This window comes from Hesperophylax consimilis, chromosome 5, assembly GCF_061612785.1.
Source record: "Hesperophylax consimilis isolate HC1 chromosome 5, BYU_Hcon_1.0, whole genome shotgun sequence".
NCBI lineage: Eukaryota > Metazoa > Arthropoda > Insecta > Trichoptera > Limnephilidae > Hesperophylax > Hesperophylax consimilis.
In genome coordinates, this window is record NC_142840.1 from 16287451 (window position 1) to 16311369 (window position 23919).

The window sequence follows — 23919 nt, forward strand, 5'->3', positions numbered from 1 at the left end:
TAGTATAAGTATAATATACTATCTATATAATATAATATTCTATAAGAGTGTTGCTACTGCACACCATAACTGCACACGCTAGATCTATCTCTAAAAAACAAAAATTTGACAGACAAACATGCGCGCAAATAATTTTGCCCGTGGCAACGAATAAAATTTTGACAGTTCTAAAGTTAAATGGTTACCAGTGTTACTACCAACGAAGGCTATAATATAATATGATATAAAATTTTTCGCGGCCGGAAAATGGAATTCCGTAGCTACCCCCCCCCCCATGGATTTCGAAAAATTGTTGTTGGGAATTACATATGATGTTTTTGGCTGTGCGGATTTTTTTTTCAGCGAAGTTCTGTAACAACCCCCCCCCATGGATTTCAAACATTTTGTGGGGAGCACTCATTTTGAATTTTTGTGTGGGGAATTATTATGTTTTACAGAAATTCTTTAACAACCCCCCCCCCCCCATGGATTTCGAATAATAAAAGGGGGAATCAAGCTCACACCGTTGGCAACACTGACCAGTATAGTGTTGCGGCCCGCGTAGCTTTACAAACATATGAATGTGGCCCGCAGAAGAAAAAGGTTGAGTATCACTGCTTTAGAGCCTAGTTAATAATAAGAGAAAAAACATATGATAACGAGCGAGTCGGTGACCGGCATATTCCTAGCTACTCGTGAAGAACCTGGGAATCGATTCTCTAATCCAGGCCGCTCGCAATTGCCGTCAAAAGTACATACATTGCTCGACATTTTTTATTAAGTCTCGTCGAAAGTACATACTTTGTCATGAAAGTAATTCCTATTGTCGAAAATAATTACTTTTGTTGACTTTACCTGGCCAGTGAATACATTCACAAGCTTGAATTTGACTGGAAACATCTTTCCTGAATTTTGTACCGTTTTCGCCAGTAAAGCCACTTCTTGCTTCTTGCTGGCTTGCGACGACGCGACGCGTCGCGACGGTTCGATTATGTCACACAATCAAAGTTATTGACTTGCTTTTTAATATTCGGGAAATCCTGGTTGTTAAGGATGATTGTGCCACGTGCCGTCGTGATATTTTGAGGTTTCAAAATGAGTACTTTCTTTTCGTTTTTAATTTAAAGTGTGCTGACTGACACCGAGGAGTTTTTGCTTATCCCTTGCGAATCGAAAGCCATCTCCGCTGGAGATGATGAAGTACCTATTTAATTGTCACGCAGATGCGCCCCGAAACTGAGTCCTTCACGAAAATGCCTTACTTTTGGGGGCCCCCTCGATGCAAAAGGCCTCGACGTGTCCCATCTACCAGCACTTTGGCAGCTACCCTCGCCTTATGGAGGAAGCTCGCCTTTGAATGAATCAGAACCGCGGGATGCTGTGGATGGATGCTGTGGTTGGATTCAGGGTCGCGACGTACAAGAGATCCTGCTTCTACCTTCTGCCCATCCGAGTAGTTCCACGTACTTTCTACGTAATTTTTCTAGATTAGCCCAGTTTTACGCCACGGGTATGATGATTGTTTGATATTTGTTTTTGCAAATGCTGACTACTAATACTTTTTTTTAGATTTAAATATACATTATATGATTGCTCCTAGCAATTTTTTTTAAATTTCAGAACAAAAGATAGAACCTTTTCCCAATAACAGCATAATCTTTGCCTTACCCCACTTTAATCTCAGAGGGTCTCAACAGTCCGGCAATAATTTATACATGACATTTAATACCCCAACGCTTTCACATGTTATAACTTACAAATGCCAAACGTCAAAAGTCATTCCACTCGAACAACGAGTGGGCCCAACCACGAGTGGAATGACTTCGTCGAGAATCGAGGCCCTGGAACTTAACACCAACAGCTCAGTTTCAAGGTGACAGGCAGTGATAGGAGAGTGCTTTGGACGTGTGACGAAGCGAGTACATCTCACGAGATGGCGAGCAGATTTGTTCCACAATTTAAAAAAAATAATAACCAGGCTATATTTTGGTTTACCTTTTCTTTTAATTTCGTTCCGTACCATTTGTTGTAAGGACTGGCGCCCATTTTATATCTTGAATTGACCAAAACATTTAGTCTTTTCCTAGAGTCAACAACTAACTCAAAATGGTAAATTAAGTCTTTTCTTAAAGTCGAAAACTATAAATGTTAAATTTAGTCTTTTCTTAAAGTCGAAAACTATAAATGTTAAATTTAGTCTTTTCTTAAAGTCGAAAACTATAAATGTTACATTTTCGTAGTTATAAATTACTTCAAACTGATCTTTTCCTTAGTTTGTAATAATGAATTGTTTTACAATGGGGTAAGTTTAAAACAAGCATTACACGGTTTAACAGAAAAATCCTTGGTATTCTGGAAAATATCTATTGTTGTTCACAAACGACTGGAATAGCTGTTGTTCTATCCTTTTTTTCTTTGTTACCTATGAGTTACGAGTGGGTATTGATTGTCATGTAGTTTATGAAGTGTTAAATAAAAATAATGTCGACAGCGACCTGTCAACTTTGGTAAACCATCAAACTGACAGTTGGATTTCATTTGTGTGCCATCAATAAACTATCCTGAATTTCGTTAATTTACAACCTATCTACCATCTGTATTCAGAATCAGATCTAAGGATATGTTTCATTGTTACAAACCTACCACGTAAACCCGTTACCATTATTACTTCTGCTGTAATAGTATTTTGTTTTTTTTTTTAAATATATTTACCGCTCATATTATTTGACGAAAGTGAATTTTTGAACTGTATCTGAAATGTACATCAGTGGCCAACTTTATGTTTTAACCGTTTTACTAACCCGTATTATTGAAAAAAAATCCCAACTGAATATTTTAAATTGTTTGTTTTTCTAAATCACACTACTAAATTTCAAGAGACAAAGACTTAACTGCAGTTTATATGTTATAAGTAACCCTCCAAACTTCAAATTCTCCCTACCCCCGTAATAAAACTGTACGGAGGTGTTTATACTTTTTACGTCAGTAAAATTAATTATCAGAATTTTTAAATTTGGAAGGTTACGTTTAATGCGTGTTTCACAGCCTAAGATCAAATTTTGATCAGGAACACTTGTTACTTATACTTTGAAGTATAAATTGCAAACGACTAAAATCATAACTTGCTAATTGGCCACAAACCACGATGGCACGTGTATTTATTTGTAAGCCTGAAAATGACATCAATATTCAGTATAATTTGAATATACCTAACAGACAATTACCTAGCAGCAGTATCGGGGAGATGGCGGGGCGCGTTATGGGGGGGCAGGGCAGGCTGAGGGGCCCGTTGGGGACCAGCTCCGGGGACACGCCGGCCTCCCCTGGCGTATCGCTGCCGGAGCGCTTGAGGCGGGGGCATTTGGCGTGCACGCGCCAGAACCGACACACGTCTCGAAAGACTGACCATACCTGAAAACAAAACAAACAATTAATACATTTATTTATTTTTATAAATTTATCTATTAACATTCAAACCCGCAACTACAATCATTTGTCAGCAATAGTTTATGTCATTACATGGTATATTTTCAAACGGTATATACGTATAACAATGATGACTATTAAGAATGGATTAAATTCAAACAAAATTATAAATATATAACAAACCAGTAGAAATGAACAGTCACATCAATATTTTCATCGATATACGAGTAATATAAGGTATTCCAAAATGATAAGTCGTAATGTTAATTCCAATTAGTAATACAAGGGCTTCAGTAGGAATCAATATAAATCAACTCTATCTAATAGCAATTTTCTTAGATATTATTTGACTTCAGCAGTTGTACTGCTATCATTTTTAATTGTCATTGGTAGTTTATTAAATATTTTGGGTACAAATAGTTCAGGGTTATTTCACCGAATTTATTTGTACATTTCGGAACAATCAATCCTTTATTTTGAGTAATAATCTTACATTATGTTTATGAGAACTCTTTCTTTATATTAGTCTAACAAAAGGGTGGGGGATCTATCGCCCGCGAGCACTTTTGATGCGGCCTGCTAATCACAAAAAAGAGGATTTTTTTCAGTACTTGAGAACGGTTTTCTTTCGCGATGTTTCAGATTTATTGCTTATTATTAAGATATTATTACAAAACCCAGAAAAAGGTGAAACATATGTGACAGGTGCTTACGTATGCACCAAAGTTACTAAAAAGCAGTTAAGACACAAATAAATAGGCGATAAAATGTGCATTATGAAATCAAGGGTGTAATTAATGCTAATTAAACTGGGGACTCGTTTACAAATAAAATTACAGTTGTGGATTCATCTGCAGACGCATTTAAGAAGGAAACCATTCTCGTGCGCGGTTTTGAAATTGCCAGCCAGTTGCTCAGTTCTTTCAACTGAGGTCACATTTGCGTCTCCCGATTCCACAATGTGGTTTCACAGGTATCTGAGTCTTCTTCTATTTAAGCCAGGACAATAACACCAAATATTCATCTGTGTTTCTTCATCCCTTTCGCAATTTTTCAAAAGTTGCATGTGGCCTATTAGGAGGCCTTGTTAAGGCGGCACAGCGGGAGTTTGCTCGAGGTTCACATTTCAATTAATTCCGACTAATTCGTTTCTATAATACCTTTTTTCAGACCGATAACCACGAATGTAAGATATTTATATTTTAGATTAAAAAAAACAGTATCCCAAACACAAAATATTTTAGGAAATATCTATTCGGACACTGCAAATGTCCTTTTGGACAAAGTAAATGTCTAATGGGACGCTGCAAATGTCCTATTGGACAAAGGAAATGTCCAATCAGACACTTCAAATGTCCTATTTGACAAAGGAAATGTCTAATAGGACACAGCAAATGTCCTATTGGACAAAGGAAATGTCTAATAGGACGCTAGTCGCAAGTCCCAAATTGCAGCCGGAAGGCCCGCTGGGGGGCGAAGTAAGAAGAACGACCATTTTTTAAAAAACTTGCGGACGGTGGAGCCCCGGTGTTGTCCGAACCAAACCATGGTAACGACTGAAAACGGCACGACCCCCTCGACACAAAAAGACTTCTCCCAGATTCATCCTGTATAAAAACAAAATGTTTCTTATACGAAACATTAAATATGTGAACTAAAGATTCAAAATTTGATATGATACCATATTTAATATTGTAATTTCTACATAAATAACGAAACCAAACGGAAGTCAATTAATCACGATCATCTAGAAAAATATGTAGAATCTGTAGGATATAAACAAAATACGCTGAATAATTCAAAATCGCATACAAAATTCTTCCACAATATTGCCTCTGAAATTCTTTACCCTACTCTCATTATTTAACGCCTCTGTAGAATATGTAAGCAAAACAGCATTCTCATATCGTGTTGAATTTTGCCAAGCATTTCGACTTCTGCGACATTTTGCTTTGTATTTACCAGCTGCGTAAGATTCTGCATAGCTAAAGAAAGAAGAGATGTTTGTAACCCAATTGTAATTCCTCAAAGGATATATCACCAAAATAACCACCCACAATCCCTTTCTTCCTTCCCCATTGTGTTTCTACCACCTATCGCTGTTGTTTAAGCTGTATTAGAGTTTAGGAAAATTTAGAGTAAAACAAATTATCGAGTTGGAATAATTAGATAATCAATATGACACTTTTTTTTCAGCTTTCAGCTAAAAGGTAAAACGTAAAATTTTTTTCTATAAATGATTTAATTATTACTACGAACTTTAATTTGTTCAAATTAATCGCAACAATTCAGGAAACATTCAAATAATTTAGACTTTCCCGTGGTTTAAGAATAACATCTAAGAATTTTTGGGTTAAAATAAAATTTATATGGATCGTTAAACATGCCGGCAACTTGGAAAATAAAACATAGACTTGACAAGGCGAATCCAGCCGACTCTTACCAAATTACAGTCGCCTAAAACATTCTGTTCCCACCATAAAATAGTTATGGTAAACTACGATACATTTCTGTTGTACGAATTACCTAATTTATTTTTTACTTTATATAGAATAGACTTTTGTGCGCTGCTCCGTTTCTCCCCACATCGGTTTGAAATACAGGTACATATTTAAATACTTAGGTAATTACCTAGATTGTAATTACGGTATCTAGATTCTAAATCCCAAGACAGAAATCTAGATTAAGATTGATAAGGTGATACTACTCAAATTAATATTTTTAGCATGGTCTTCAAAATTGAGCCTCTCCCTAGTCTTAACTCGATACCAAATTAACATTTCACGTTTAGATAAAATTTTCACTTACACGCCTCTTTGACTCTTTCACTTATATAGGGAGCTAAAAATAAACTAAGAAAAGCACAAAATAAACGTTGTCGTGTCATGCATATGGAAAAGTTTTTTTTATTTTTCTTTTATATATTCTTGAGTATTATTGTAATTATTTATAAAACGGCAACTTACTTTTGTAAAACACACGTACCTACGAAATATTTTTTGAAAATACACTTACATTGTTTCTCATTTTATCAGACATATAAGAAACGAGAGAAAAAATGTAATACCGTGGCTAAAAATATAAAAGCTCCATATTTTTTTATCTACGTTATACAACGTTTTTGGATATTGTAAATTGTTTTACGCGGCAGACTGTGTAAAGGTAAATCTAATTATCTGACTTTCAAAAAAGAGTGGCACGAACTAAAGTGACACAAAGCGAGAAACTTACGAAGGGTGATATTGTAAATTCTCCGCGTATAGGGTTCATAAACAATAATTATGATTTGATGAAATATGACGACTCTTTAGGTGAAGTCCTTGTACCTGGAGCTACGTGCTTTGTCAAAGGTTAGTTCAATAAAAATAATATAAGTTACGAATAAAGCAGTCACTTTATATTAATATATGTAGGTATCTGCTCGAATTAGTTACAAAACCGTGTAAATTCATTATGCGAGAGCTTACCGGTCGAGAGCTTTTCGCTTCTTCAGATAACAGATTTTCTGGTTTGTGACGTGTTATAGTTCACCCACTGTTGAATTTGATAGCCATCTCTTGTATGGAGCCCGAAAATACTTGGAAATCCCTCGACTGCAGAAACGGTCGGTCCATCTTCACGGATTGTGAGCTTTGGACCACAGCCAGGCAGAAATGCTGTCCTTTTTAGCGGTATTTCAATGGAAGATGCTCTAAGGAATATCAGAAGGCGAAATTGATCCCTTCGGCACCGGTGCAGTCGAGAAACAAGCCAAATGCGCGCCAAACATTTTTGTACCGGGCACTTCTCACATGGGGACATGTCGCTTCCACGCCTCGTTCTTATGTACAACAGATTGGCGGTGAAACGATTTTCCTACCTCTGCAATTCCTCCTTCCTAGAACTTGAGTCCCTTCAAGACCTAGGATCAGTCCTTCTTTTTCATAAAGCAACCCCAAAGGTGACACAGGCCCTGGTGAAAAGTATTTCCTTTGGAGGTGCCTGTCTGTAGTTATTGTTTAGAAAAATGTTGGCGTTTTAACTCCCTGTTCTGGCAGAAATAACCTTATCTAACATCTTCTGCCGGAATATATTATAATTAAGGTTTAAAAAAATAAGAATTCCATCTCTACTAACGTGCTAAGATATCTTAGACTGCCTATTGTTGACAGGACTAAAATAAATAATTGTTGAGTTACCTTTTTTTCTTCAGATCATTGTCTTGTATCTAGCAGTATATACGTGTGGATGTATGTGTGTATATGTGCTCTTTGAATTGGAAAGAATCTTGTTTCCAATTTTACCGAAAGCCTTACATCATTAATTTTATTTTTTTCTTCTGTCTACAGTTTTTGGAAGCAAATAACAAAAAGATTTTGAACACTGGTTACCAGATAGAAATTGGGTACTTTGAAGGTTTGTTTTTTAACATTATTCTGTCTATTATTAAGTCTTTGATGGTTTCCCTTCACAGAAAATATTATTGTTAAAAAAAGAATTGAGGTATAAATATTTCAATTAACTGTTAACAGTGTATTCTTTATAATGTTTTGTTTAATTTGCTTTGAATCGCTCGAAGAATTTATATTATTAGGTTATCAATATACGGTATACTAAAACTTTGAAGAAATTAGAGATAAATATGATATATTGTACTAAAAATAAATATGAAAAATACTTTTTGATACCTTTTCCACAACAAATGAACAGATATTTCTACTTCGTGACGCTTAGCGAATTGCTAATTAATGAACAAATTTTTCTTTTATAAAACATAAACAATTTAATTGAATTTCACAAATGATTATTTTTTGACAAAACTATTCGAGGTTTATTGAGGCGTTGTCGTTAAATCAACACGAGCGGGGACCTGTGAAAAATCCGGGATATTATAATTGTAGGATTTATGATGCTGAAAGTACGTACACTAAAAAAATATTTGTGTCTGGATCTCTGAATTTTACTTTCGAATGAACATATCAATAAATTTTGAAAACTTAACACATCTGTCAAAAATTTAAGCAAAAGGAATACACATTCCAAATTCGGCATTATTAATTAATTTACTAAAACAAAATAATTTTGGTACCTACTTTATCGCTTATCTGAACCGTTATAACGACAAATCTAATTTTGAAAATCAATAGAAATTCCATTTCTAGAGTTATTGATCCCGAGTTATACATAGACCTACCACCAAAATAATCATGTTTTAAATTTTCTACTGCTGATATTTTACTTACTTTTTGTTGCTGTATACCACAATATAAATAAGGGACATATATACAAAAATATTCATGTATTTTCCACGAATCATAATTTATTATTTGCATTAAGAGGAACTATGACTATAATCAGGGCCGTACAAGAAAACCAAACGGTGCCTGGGGCTAGTAAAAACCTCAAGGGCGCTGTATTGAGTGTCAGATATTATCAGCGTTTTGGCCAATTGCGCCTGCAGAGGGCTGGCCCTGGCCATAATCAATACTTTCTGCATAGGTTTCCAATATTCACTCCATGAACAAATTAATAATGCATCACTGTTTCACTCTTCGTGGTTAGTAATTTATGCGCCTTCTAAGTGCGTAAGGTCACACTTAATAATACAAATGGGGTAGCCAAACAGGAAAAAAGCGTTAGATGGAAAACAAAAATATGTCCGTATTTTGTTAACATTACTTTTTAAGAATTTTATCAGCAAATATTCCAAGTAGAACTTTTGTTTGTTCCCATGTGTATATAAATATAAATAATCACACAGGTTTGCTCTCGGTGGAAACTTTAGCAAAAATAGTGATGGGGAAGCAATCGTACGATGTTAGCCGATTAAATTATCGATTAAATTCGTGTGCTTTGCGTCTGTGGGCTCCGAACCTGGGCACTTCCTCAGATTATTCACCTTTTCTATGATATTACGTGCATCACAATATTTGCTTTATTTTTTGTGTTTAAGTGTATTCATGATTTATTTGTTTCTCCAAGTCAACAATTATTTGGTGTTTGGCAGCACTTACAAATTTTCTGTAATGAATAAAGTGACTTTTTCGTATTTTAAATTACTTTATTCAATGCCATTAACTTGTCGTATGTAACAATTGTAGTGGGCACTTATTTATATTGTTTACGTTTATTTTTAAATTCCATTAATAAATTATTGTGCTAATTCTTTTCCAAGGGGTCTAATGGAACGGAAAGTATTTTAAAATGATGTGATTACAAATATTGGATAACGATGAAAAGCTGTACACAAAAATCCGGTTTTCTTTCCTTTTTTGAATCTGATAGTATTATTATGCGATCGTCTGGACGATGTAGGCTCTCTGATTGGTCAAATTCAAATTGTGTGTTTCGGATAAATTCTGCGTAGGGGGTCTGCAGGCAAAAAAATACCACTCTGCCCCTCAATTTTAAGCAACCGTAAGGTTCATTTCGGTTTGCAGGCGACCGGATACAAAAAAAACAAGACATTAAAAATTAAGACACGATTTCATACTGAAATAGAATCGCCACATGTAATACGATATGTCTTCAAAAATATCGTTTCTGCTCATACAATTTTTGGATAATATCGAAGAAAATATGTTTTAGAAAGTTCATAATCCATTGGATTAATTACATTACAACGAAAATTATCCACAATTACGTGATTATGTTTGACGTTTATAAAAAAGCACACGTTCCTTCAATATGGCCGATACGCACGGCGGCAATAGATGGCCGACAGAGCGCACCTCTGGAGGTGTAAGAACGAACCAAATGACACATGCAAAATTACTTGACCATGAACAAGCGTTTAATAAGAAGATTTCTTCTGGAAGCTTATTTCAAACTTTGCAATGGCATTTTTCATTATTATTTATAATTTTTTTTTGCTTATTAGTTATATCTGATTTTATATTGACATGTTTTCTAATTTCTAAAATTTCTAAATTATTTATTTGCGATGCTTTATATCCTGTGTGAAGTATTTTAAGACCCGAAAAAAACAAATAGCATATAACCATAAAACAATATATTCATAAGACAAATAGCATTTAATAACGGTTATTCTAATAAATTGATAGTTGAAATACTAAATAAAAAATTAAACATATTCTCTTCCAACGGTATTTTTACCCTATTTCTTAAGATAGAAATAAACAATGGCATATAATTCTGTTTGTGGATAACGAAACTCCTAAAATTATATATAAAAACATTCCTGGTACTATTCAACCGGCGTTTTACACTAATAACAAAATGAAGAAATATATTTTTAGTAATAAAGATGGCTAAAATCAAACAAAAAAATCAGGAGTTTATAAACTCAATTGGGATGATTGTAATTTCTTTTACAAATGTAGAACCAATAGAAACTTTGTTATAACTATCTTTAATTGTTGTGACAAACTATACGATATTGATTCAACTTATAGACATTGACGGTTATAACACATATTTAAGCACTGCAAGTCTCCTATGAGCAAATTATATTAGGTACCATAACAGTTAATATCAGTTGTAGACATGTTGTCAATAATAGTGTTTCATTTGAAATAATCCATCACAAATACGTACAATTTCATTTATTCAAACAACTGTCATTCTTATAATGCCTAAATTGAGCATGTTATTATTAATTAACTCCTTCCTGTTCCGTGTTTTAACAATATATACTCACCCTCTGTCTGTGAATGGCCTAATATCTATCTATTATATGTAACTGTTGTTATTATCACTTAAACTGGGCGCAGCCCAACCAAGTGCCGCCCGAAGGGCCTAGCATCAAAAACCCGCTGAGCGAGTTTTTAACTGCTAGTCTCTATTAATTTGGAACTCCCAATGATTTAGACCACCGCTGTGAGATATCTTATTGACTAACAACTCGGGAAATGTGAGGAATACCTCAGAAGAGTGTGATTACTGATTACATTAAATGTAATACATTTATTTTAAGTCTGAGATAGACGACATTGCAACCACCAATATGGTGTGTAGGTGATATAATTTATTTATAAAAATCTCAATTGCCTTCCTTTTTCGCTAAAACATGTTTGCAACTATTATCCAATTTATTACCGACACTTTGATTTCGAAAAACAATTTCCAATGGTGTAAGGTGCCAATGTTGACAAAACACGAACCAAGTGCGAAAACAGTACGTGCGGCATTCCCGCCTTATCAGCTGACACACACGCGTGGTTTCCACAGGCCAACCACTATTATTATCGGGAGTATTCTTGGAATATTTCTAGAGACATTACAATATTAGTATTATACTGTTTTCCAGGGTGGATCGAACGGATTATAGTGTTCACTATATGGAAACAATAGCTTAAATACTAAACCAACATGGAAACCAAAGTTTCCCCTAAGTCTTCAGCTTACCTACTTAAAATTCCGAAATGATCCGGTATGAAAGGCACGGAATTCCAATAAGTCGACCGAAAAATATATCGCCAAACGTTCAAAATGAGGCCTGTTTATTATTTTTATTCCGATTCATTCGGAAAAAAAACCCAGTCTGGTTAAGTCAAGCTCTGTTTACATAAAATGTTTCTGTATCTCCGACCTCTTTGAAGTTTCTTTTTTATACTAGTTAAATCACAAACCACACACCCTACTATAAAGTTTTGTGAAACTTTGATTGGCAGAACAATCAGATATTAATCTATTTTAACTTGATTTAGATAATTGACGTGCACAAATTTGCCGCAAGGGGATTATGTTGCGTTAGTCGTGTGTGCATGGAGCAATAACAATAATTATTGTTAGATAATCAACAAAGGTTGCGTAATTATTATGTTTATCGCATTAACTAATGAGGTTTAGTACATTGTTATTTGATTACCGGATAGTAGATAGTCAATACTGTATTAAATACATAGAGTGATAGAATATTATGATCGGAGGTAATAATATTATTGTTAACTGTTCCTTTAACAGTATCTCAATGGCGAGAAACCTATCTAGTCTCTAACATTTAAGCTCTTTGTTCCATGCGTAGGGGTTTGAAATTCATATTAATTTTAAGTACAATGTAAACACTCGAAAACTAGTAAAACCATACAAATGTCTTACCTTTCTTATTGTATTTCTTCAAAAAGGGAATATGTTAAGAAAACAACAAACTTTAACTTAGATTGTTGTTTTCTTTACATATTCCTTCAAAAAGGATAATCAATATTAAACTTTAAAGTTTTTCAATCAAAGTTTACATTGTTTATCGAGTCTGAACTTATTTCTTAACATTGAAACGGAAATATATAAAATCAAGGAGAGAGTCTTAAGGCCCTGCAATAAGCGTTTAAAGAAGTTTTTAAAATGAGATATGTAAATACGAATGTTAGAGGGAGAGCAATTATATTAAAAAACGATAATAATTAACCGAAAATGGGGAAAATATTTAATAAAACATGACGCGTTTGAAATAGAGCAAAAATCTCTCCACAAATTGTTGCGTTTAAAGATACACTGTGATTTTTTCATGCATATAACATATTAAATTACAGAACAAAACGTGTTTTAACTCTTAAACCCTACCACTCTGGGAATGTAATTATTCCTACCACGGGGTACTGAAGTACCCCGGGCAGAAAAAAATAATAAAATAAAAGTATTTGATATTTTTTTAAATATTATTTGTATTATGGCAAAGTAATAAGAAAAGACAATAAAATTTATTAATAAAAACTAATAGACATGTTTGTCGTCACATGAAGGACAGATTTTGTATTGATGGTCAACACAAATATGGCGGCGACAAGTGTTACAGACAGATCGAGATTTTCTGTCCTTTGTGCGCGGACAAAAACAGCAGCGATCAGGTTTGAGATTATCAGGGATCGGCCTATGATCTTCACTATGAATATTTAAGACTGCACGTATAGTTTCTCTGATATCCCGGGCTAAACTTGGCCATTGAAATTTTGCTCTCATATGAGACTTTTTGAGTGCCATTGACAAACTCTTAAGAAATTCAAGCCGCTTAGTTATTTTCTCTTTATCAATGTTAGTTGACAGCTTGAATAAGACCCAATAGTTGACACCAACGGCATTTAGCAACCCGTAGAAGAGACACATGGGCCACCTTTTGGTCTTCCTGGACGTTGAGTACTTCTTACAAAGTTGGTCGAACACATCCACCAGGCATTTGGTTTTATTATAGAAATGTATTATTTCTGGAAGGTACACTTCATTATCCTTGTCAGGGCTGTCATGCATGGTGGACAGCATGATAACAGCTTTCTTCTTAGCTGACTTCAGAGGACAATACGACAAAAGTGGGAGAGGTCCGTCGTAGGCAAACATTGATGTGTATCTTTCTCAATTTTTAGTGTCCAAGTAAACAGGAGGAATTTCTCGTTTATTCTTCTTTACAGTTCCAACTAATGTTATCCCTTTTTACAGTAACTTCTTGGCCGTAGGTATAGACGTGAACCAATTGGTACATGTCAGGTTTCTGTTAAGACCTTGTACGGGAGCATTCAGTTCCATAACATTATTATGACATTTTCTGTACAGAACTAATGGAGCATCTAGCATACGAACCAAGCGCTTATCTTCTTCATTTATATCAGCCCCATCATTGTCAGGCACTAATAACTCTTCATCTCCTTCCACTTGATCACCGTCTTCATGAGATGCGACTTCAGAATGGTCCCAGAAATCCTCGATAACACCTTCGCGTCGGGCTCATCTTCTGAATCTTCTCCTAGGTTTAGCTTTTCGTCGTCAGAAACCAACAAAGCAGCTGCAATTTCACCCCCCCCCCAAGATTTTGAGTCTGGGATGCCATACCTGAAAACAATTTAGATACCTCATTACACTGCATACACTGTCATTATATTCATAACACATTATAAGTCCATTAATGTTGGGTTACTGGGCGCAGGCCCTCTCTATCAACACTGTACTCTAGCCATTATCACAAAGTAAAGTAAATCATAAATAATGTGTAAACTTACCAGAGAGATGTCGAAAAACAACTACAGTAATTCAAGTATAACTGGAAGGAAGAACTAACACTATTCCTACCACGGGGTACTGGGGTACCCCGGAACACCTGTGGACGCGACTGCACTTGCCGGGAGGTCACGGCTTACCGACGTATTTACGCGCCAATTATCGAGAGTAGATTAGCTAGAGCGATTTTTGCAACAGTGCAATATTTTCAAAATTGTGGATATTTTAAACACCAGGGGGGTACTCCAGTACCCCAGGTAGGGTTTAAGAGTTAAATATATTTCAGTGCTTACTGTGCGATTTTTTTCTATCGAGGGAATTTCATATAATTAACGTTTCGGCATAAAAAATGTAGTTTAACATGTTTTTGGAACTTAAAATCGCAAAGATTTTCATTCAAAAGTTGGGTATTTTAAATATTATAAAAACCTTTATTTTTATTAAATTAATTCAATTAATAAGTGTTTGATCAAATTCATTCTTCAAATCACAACCATAAAGAGCAGAGAAAGGACACGATTATGAATTTACAACCCGAACAAACGATTTTCATAAATTATAAATTTTAAAATGCGTTTTAAAAACGTATTTGATTATATTTCCGAAAAGTGTGCTTTTAAATTTCATATAATGTACATTTTATTTGATAAAAATAAAACAATTACTTTGTTTATAAAGACGAAATTAAATGTATATAATTTTCTATATCCGAACGGTTTCGCTTAGTACGGGCATCTTCAGGGCATAAAATTGCTCTATACATACTATAATACTAGATTCTAAAATGTTATTTAGGGATCATATTGAAAATATTCTAAAAAAAGCTTATACTCAATTGGGTTTCATTATTCGCATTACAAAGCCTTTTACGGTAGCACACACCCTAATTCTGTTATATTATGTCATATGTACAGTCACAACTAGAATTCACCTCAGTAATTTGGAATCCTCAATATCAAACATATATTGATCGCATTGAAAATATTCAGAACAAATTTATGAAACACCTATCGCATCGTTTTAGTGACCATCGATTTGTCCCTGTCACTTTATATAAACGCAGAAAAATCTCTGATGCATTATTTTTACACAAAATCGTGAACTGTCTTGTTGATTCATCATATCTGTTAGAAAGGATTGCATTTCGTTGCCCCAAGCAAAACACCAGATCGAACGATTTATTTAGAATACCACATTGTAAATCCAAATACGCGCAAAACTCTGTAATAGTACGTATCTGTGAAACTCACAATGCCTCTAGAGATGTAGACATTTTCAACCATAACTTGATATCATATAAAATTCAGCTTAATAAATTAATAAATTAAAATACTTTTATTTTATTCGATTTTTTTGTTGTGAAAATTACATTATTATCACCCGTAGTGAATAGTATAGCTATGCGAAAAGTTGTATTTTTTCTATTTGTTTTTAATTTTATGTATTTCTTTATTATGTTTATTTTTTTGCCATTTAATATGTTGTATGGGTAAAAAATACTAAATCAACATTTAACTCATTGGAACTTAATTGGTCTAGAATATATGAATGTTTATTGTTATATTTTTTTACTGTACGACTGTTTGCTTCCTAAATAAAAAGAAATAAAAAACTTTAATAAAATTTAAAATATATAAAGTGAGACAGAATATAACGTTAGATACCACATGAACATAAAATCTATTAGTGATTTCGTCCGAACCGACTGCGACTGATGAATATTATGAATCAGTGTAAAACGCTTTAATAATGCTTTGAAATTCAACACGCGGAAATGTTGCCGCTTTTGGAGAGTGAAAAAGCTTTACATACAAATCAAACATTACTAAATTGGGATAATTATTTAGTGGCGCGCATAGCTGGTAATTGAAAGTAATCAATGGTCTTCGGAAAATAAACAAGTTTTCGGGTTTGATTTCAGACAATGCCAACATGATGTAACTTAATTTATGTGTGCTTTTTCTCGTATAGATGATGATTTTGGTTAGATTTCATTCCAAAATATTTCAAGGTTTCAAAATGTTAACAGAAGTTTTGAAAGGGTTTTGTGACCTATGGTCCAAGCGTTTAAACAACAATCATTTTTCCAATTAGCTTAAAATTTGGTGAATATAATATAAGATTAACTTCAATAAACTTCACTCAATGGAAAATATATGAGACAAAAAGTACAAACATCGTTGATGAAGATAGTAGATATAAGTCAATATCTGGAGAAATTATTCATCCAAATAAACATTGTATTCGAAGCCCTGAACTAATTTTAAAACATTTACAAAACTGTCATTGAATCATTAATGAGTAATTTCCAGTTTGGTTAATGGAAAATAATATCACAAAACAATTTTCAAGTAGGATTTTTCCGGATAAGTTTTCTATTTAACTTAATTGGAGTTGGTAAAGTCCTTAAGTCTAGTGTTTATCTAGAATCTAGACAAATGACTTAAGACGAATTGCCATTGGTGAATAAAACATTAGGTTGCTGTTTTTTCAAACCAGACTTCACTAAATCAGAATTATTGATATCAACAAAAAAATCTATAGAGTCATAAATCAGTTTTTATTGTGGATGGTTAAAATAAATTGAACCAAGAAAATATGGTTGGTTGGTCTTGAAATGAGAATGTCCTTAGTTCTTTCCGAAATGGCATTTATCCAGTTCCTACCTCTCCGTAACATCGACCTTGCTGTAAAACTATTTGAATTATGGAACATGACAAGTGCAAATAAATAGTACGAGTCTTTTTGAAAATTGAATGATTGGAACCATATTGGAACTGCCTTGGAAGCAAGTTGTTGCAGTTTTTTCGTGTACATAAAAAGTTCATATTATAGTTTGAAAGTTGAAAAGTGCATATTATAGTTTGGTAATTATTCGGAATCGCTGGACAAGGATTATATGAAATATTTTTAAATAAAACCTTCTGATTTACCTTAATTACTATAAAAGGAATCTGACTGCATTAGGGATATTTTTAATTTTAGCATTTTAATTTTTAATTGCGTAAATCGAAAATTCACTTTCGTTGTATGGGATGACAGCTGGAATGGTGTCTGTTGATAACATTTTCTTTTGTTGGTATTCCTGATACGAGTAGCTAGATTTTTTACCATATGCAAATACTAGGTAGGTACTATTTTAGCCAAACACGAAAAATAAAATAAAGATATTTAGGTATGTAGTAGGTATATTAGGTATGTTTTATAAAATAGAAAAATTAAAAAAGGTGAGGTTATTAAAGGTTAGGTTGGATTATTATAGGTTAGGTTGGTTTATTATTAGGAATCAGGTTAGGTTAGGTTAGATTGGATATTATAGGTTAGGTTAGGTTGGATTATTATAGGTTAAGTTCGATTATTATAGGTTAGGTTGGATTATTATTAGAATATAGGTTAGGATAGGTTAGGTTGGATTATCATAGGTTAGGTTAGGTTAGGTTGGATTATTGAAGGTTATGTTCGATTATTATAGGTTAGGTTGGATTATTATTAGAATATAGGTAAGGTTATGTTCGGTTGGATTATTATCGGTTAGCTTAGGTTAGGTTGGATTATTATCGGTTAGGTTAGGTTGTTATGATGCAGGGCTAGACTCCTTTTGTTTTAATATTTTATTTATTAATTTATTCTGCATCATCACATTTATCCTCGCCGATTCTCTAACCTAGTTAGGAACTGGGCGATTGTCGCGGGTATTGGTTTTGGTAAAATTTCGAATCATAATTTAAAATTTAAAATCTGTACCGGGCGGAAACAGAAAAAAAACAAAAACACTTGCTTGCCTGCAGAGAAACCACAGAGTGGGCCTGATCTCTCGGCAGACGACAGTCACAGTTTTCCGGAGTGAAATTGTTTGGGAATGGTTTCCCTTTAATCGGAGTGGCGAAGTCTAGTTTTATAGAGTCGTATAAATGGAGTAAAATACGAGGTTCCATAGTGGAATTGGTTCCGTGGCTCGTTCGAATATTGTAACCACGCGGCATCATGAATCGCAAACGGAGTCAGACGTGTGATCTGCTTGAATCCGACCCATCCTTTATGGGATGAAGAAGCCAGTGGCTTGAAATGTTGTGCCCGGTTACCGGAAGCCTAAGGATGGTATTCTTTCTCGCGGTTTGGCACTACGCCGACCGCATTTTCACCAGGGCCGTAGGGAGGCCTATTTTTCCTTGCATAAAGGGAATCCTCGCCAGGATACACGGATGCGACCGCGGGCACCAGATTCCTCTTCCTCAGTCGCCAGATTGCCAGTTTCCTGCCACGGACAGTCGCCAGGAGGCGGAACTGACTCTTCCTCTTGCTCCGTCTGGAGCCCCCTGGAGCTCAGCCTGATGAGGTGCTGCTCCAGCTCGAGTGGGATGTTACTTAATTAGCTAGATAGATAAAGCGTGGTCGGAACCTTGGGGGTAAGCTTGTATCTGGCTTTTATTATATTGTTTTCGTTATAACTCACACGGTAGAGTGTATAGACTTGTATTGTATTCGAAATAATATACATCAATGTTACTCTAAACCTTCTTTCCTTGACTCTAAATTACACATTGTAACCTGACACATTTCTGGTTTCGAACCCAACCCCCTGAGAACCCTGGGATCACAAACATTCTTGTGGGTATCTGACCCTCAAGAATTGGCGCTTCCAGTACTGGATAAAGTTTGTGATTCCACATTCATTATTATAACCTGAAATGTCTGGTGAGTATTGTAGGTTGCACGTAGCAGGTAACCATAGCAACTACTCTACGTAGCAAGGTATGTTGGGTTAGGTTAGGTTGGATAATTATAGGTTAGGTTAGGATATAGGTTAGGTTAGGATTTAGGTTAGGTTAGTTTAGGTTTGATTATTATAGGTTAGGTTACTATAGTTTAGGTTAAATAAAACAATAATTATAATAATACCTAAATATAAATAATTTAAGTTTTTTAAGTAACTTAAAAATATTTTATTTTTCGAGTTTGGCCAAAACAGTACTTAACTAGAATTTGCATTCAGAAATGATTCAAATTCTAGCCACTCGTATCAAGAATAACAACAAGAGAAAATTTCATCAACAGAAATCATTCCAGCTGTCATCCCATACAACGAAAGTGAATTTTCGATTTACGTAATTAAAAATTAAAATGCTAAAATTAAAAATATCCCAAATGCAGTCAGATTCATTTTATAGTAATTAAGGTAAATCAGAAGGTTTTATTTAAAAATATTTCGTATAATCCGTGTCCAGCGATTCCGAATATTTACCCAAATAAAAGTTAGGGAACGGACACCAAATATAAAAATAAGTCAACCAATCAATCATCTCAATAAATAACTTAGAAAGCAATATATTTTAAAGTTAATGGAAATTCAATATAGAGAAAATAAGTTTATGCAAAAAAAAATCATGAAGGAGAAAAAAACCAAATTCATATTAGATTTTTCCACACCGCAATACTTGGAAATCCACTTGTTGACAGTAGGACATGTCGCAAATAACAATATTTTGTTCGGTACTATTAAATAAAAAAATTCTACAAGGTTAGTAACGCGGGTTAACAACCAAGCAATATAAATAGTTTCTCTATAGGTAAATAGTCACCAATCACCTATTAACACTTCTCAAAACATTTTTAAGGCGATGCCATATGTCGTGTGACATTTTGAATCACGCCGCTAACAATAAAACCCCTTATGTAGATGGCGATAGGGTTTAAATTCCCGTTCAACACCATTCGTTTTTATTGATAAAAACAAGAAAAAAACATCGCCAAAAAGTGGCTTTTATTTTATTTTGCGGACGTTCAGGCACAAATATTTAATTTTTTTACGATCATTTTATAAAAAACTTAATTTGCCACATTATACAATAAAACCGTAACCGAAAATGCATTCGTAAGTACGAGATTTTGAACTTTAAAGCAGTTTTTATAGGCCTGATACATTATTTTTTCTAGGCTTATTAAAAGACTTATCTAAAAACACTAGATCATCTAGTAGGCCAAGATGTGTTCCACTCGCAGTATTTAATTAAAGCAGTTAAAACATTTCTAATTGATCAAATTTTTAAACCAAAAAAAAACATGAATTTGCATTGCTACGCAGTGCATTGCCTTAAGGAGCAATGATTATATCTTGTCATTTTTGTCTTTATTTATGTGTATATGGCATGCTTATATTTTTTACCCCTAAGGCATCTACAAGTTAATGGTAAATCACTAAACTAGTAAATTTTTGCCATTAAAAAAAACGGTAATACATTATTACGGCGCATATACACTTTAAAATCCCTTGTTCAGTCCCTTCTGGATTTTTAAAATATTTATTTTCCCGGAGAGTAAAATATAGAGATTCCGTAGCAACGTTCTATAAATAATGTGTTTTGTCGAGCGATGCTTCGACTCGAAGTTGTACCTACGGTAAACATAATTCGTTGAATATAATATATTTATTAGCACAATTAACTATTTATATCCTAATATGGATTATGGATAGCCCTTAGCAACCATAAAATCTAACGGTACCTAATAAATTCAGTAGTATTAGAGGCAGCGAATTATTGGAGGCCGCCAATATAAAGTAATTTGGCGGAGCAAGCTAATTGAAAATAATGCGAATCGCGTATTGCTTGATTACTTTGTTATAAATAGTAGCATACCCTTAACACATCATCTTTTTTAATAACAAATGGCCAAAATAATAACATAAATTAAAAAATCATATCTACTTTAGAACACTTACCGTTTATGGACCGCTTTCATATAACATAACAATTACATTTTACAACTTCGAGTAAATCCTTCAGAACCAAAATCTACAATGTTACTTCGGGCGTTTCCCATCTCCCGTCACACAAAGTCCTCTTGTATAATAAATAGGCATGGTGGGCGAGAACAAATTCTTAAAACTTTTGGGTTTTATTGAGATTATCGTTAATATCTCGAAGCTCGAAGGGATACGTGGAATCATTGGCTAGTTAACCCTATTATTCAAGTTAAGTGGTCAAGCAATTAGAAAAGCTACTTGAAACTGTTTGGGGGAAAGGAACACAAGACTTAGCCCTATTTTAATGAAAATAAACCAAGTGTTCAAAATAAATTGTTAACCATTTATAAAGATATCTTAATATATAAAAATCACGTGTACCCGAACAGCCAAAATGATTTCATTGAAATTTTGTGAATATATATGGTTGGTTTCGGCTTGGAATATAGGATAGTTTTGGACCCGATAGGTGGCAATCTTGCCGAGATTTTTTTTTCTCATGTAGGAATACATAAAACCACAAAATTTAACTTTCCTGCATGGAAGGCGGTCTGTAGCAGAATAACGTATGCCCGGGTCCACTAGTCTTACTATAAAAAGAACACTCACGGTTTGTGGATTTAGAGCTTCTGGAAAAGGATCTGGTAAAATGGTTTATTTTGTTTCACACCTCACAAGGACTCTCCTCGTGTATAGAATGTTGTATAACTAAAGCTACGATATTATCACCATTCGAATGGGAGACATTGTTGAATGGGTCAAGAAGAATTTCATATAAAAAGCGGAAGAATATACAGAATACTGCTAAATATAATTGCGAGCAGCGGCGGCTAGCGCTAAAAACCGTTGGAGCTAGGCACTTCCTAAATATCTGTCAATTTAAAATAATAACTACCAACCAACAATAATATCACCAAAAATCAAAGCAAATGACAGTAATAAAAGTAATACTATAAAAATATTATATTAAATCCAACTCGTTCGAATTTTCGTCATTTGTATCACGTGTCATAAGTCATGTAGTGCAAGCGGGTTCCATGTCGCTGACCGAGAAATCGCTCCTGGTAACATCACTTATCTTTATGCACAGAGCGTGGATGTTGACCATTGTATTGAAACTTGTCCGAAACATGAGCGACGATCACCAATGCTTCGGAACTCTTCGGCGGGGCGGAAATAACCGAAAACACAATAAATTTATTTGTCGCGCCGAGATGGCACCACTTTAGTTCATAGTACGCGTACGTATAATCCCAGTAGCTTGGTAAAGGCTTCAAAATTGCTAGAATTCTGGTTCTGGCATACTGGATAGACTGACTTGTTTTTAGCGCACCACCGGCACCATCTATTTGTGTACTAGTACTAGACAAGCCTACACTGATAGCGAGTGAATCCAATGAACTCAATTTAATACAAGGTTGCTTATAGTAAGAGGTCGGAAATTATATTAAGGTTATGCTAATGAATGCTATGCTTAATGAATGAAAATAATATTTCCATACCTGGTCGATACTCTCCCGAACAGAGATCTCGTGAAAGCAAACACAGCCTATCTCTTTACTCCTCCTCTGCCCTTCCTCAGCGGTTACCATCCTGTCTCCTCCTTGGTCCGTCTTGTTCCCCACGAGCACTACAGGGACGTCCAAAGCGCTTTCCTAAACAGAAACATATTTGTACTCCAAAAGGCGGGTCTCCAGCGACAATATTACCACAAACATTGTACCAACTTTTTTTGCAATTTTTTTGTGGGGCAGGGATACAATGTTTTTGTTTACCGTGACCGATTGAAAACAGAAATGTTGTGGTCCCCACCCAATGTTTTGAACATATATGGTCGGTGGAGACCCTTTAAGTAAAATGAACACATTTATTATAAATAATTTAGTACTAAGTAAGTTACTAATAATATTAAATTAAATGTAAATAACCCAACTTCGTTTGCACCACTAATTTAATTAAAAAATAACATTTTTAAAAACAAAGTTATCTTTATCACGACACGAATTATACTGAAAATTAAGACACAAAATAAACAAATAAGTACGTATAGACAAAAATATAACAATGAGGGATAAGAGAAGGCAAATGAATAGTTATAATTGTAATAATTTTAAATATGAAATAAATGAAATTATTATAAAATTATTTAGGCAACAAAAACTTTTATAAATTAAAACATTAGAGTCATGTTAAAAATTACGAGTACATATTACTAAGATATCTAAATAATAAATATTATTATGAACGTATGAATTTGCAAAAATAAATTTAGGAGATCGCTATTAAAAATGGTTGCTAACAATATTTAATTGAATATTAACGCTCAATTTCTAAAATTTCAAATTTGTTTGTTTGCAACCCAATTATTTTTTTACGAAATATATTTAAGCTGACATGTAAAACTGATTTGTTTGCAAACGGTTGTTGGGAAATTCAGAATAATTGTTATTACTCCAACATCTAATGATACGTATACATTTGTGAACGTGAACGCGAACCGAGCCAGGAACGAAGCAACTGCAAGCGGCGTTTCGCGTCCTTTGCGGTTGCTTTGTTCCTTTCCCATAAGTTGAGGTTCAGTTCGGCAGTTCGGCTCCCGTATGTATACGTAGGATTAGACGCTCCTTAATTCTAGTATGTATTTAAATTTATAATAATATCGATTTTGGCTCATCGACGAAAAGCTTCAAAAATCACTTATGGAATTTTTTCGAAAGTGTTTCAAGCGAATTTCCTTGACGTTTAAACACTTCAAATACTTGTTAATTTAGGTTTGGTTTGTCAGAAATTTTATGTGATGGTATAGCATTAGGTACGAGGGTGAAATAATAATGTGTTTATGAGAGTAT

The 23919-nt window shown here is 34.2% G+C and overlaps 1 protein-coding gene across 1 annotated transcript in view; it reads right to left on the reverse strand.

The window, feature by feature from the left end:
- Positions 1-23919, reverse strand: part of LOC149423579 (ras-like protein 1) — a 188227-nt gene that overhangs the window by 21195 nt on the left and 143113 nt on the right. Inside the window, exons 5-6 of the mRNA XM_089632261.1 lie at positions 22573-22725; positions 3204-3390 (exon numbers count right to left, since the gene is read on the reverse strand). Of these exons, the coding sequence (XP_089488387.1) occupies positions 3204-3390; positions 22573-22725 (340 nt within the window). The remainder of the gene's footprint in view (positions 1-3203; positions 3391-22572; positions 22726-23919) is intronic.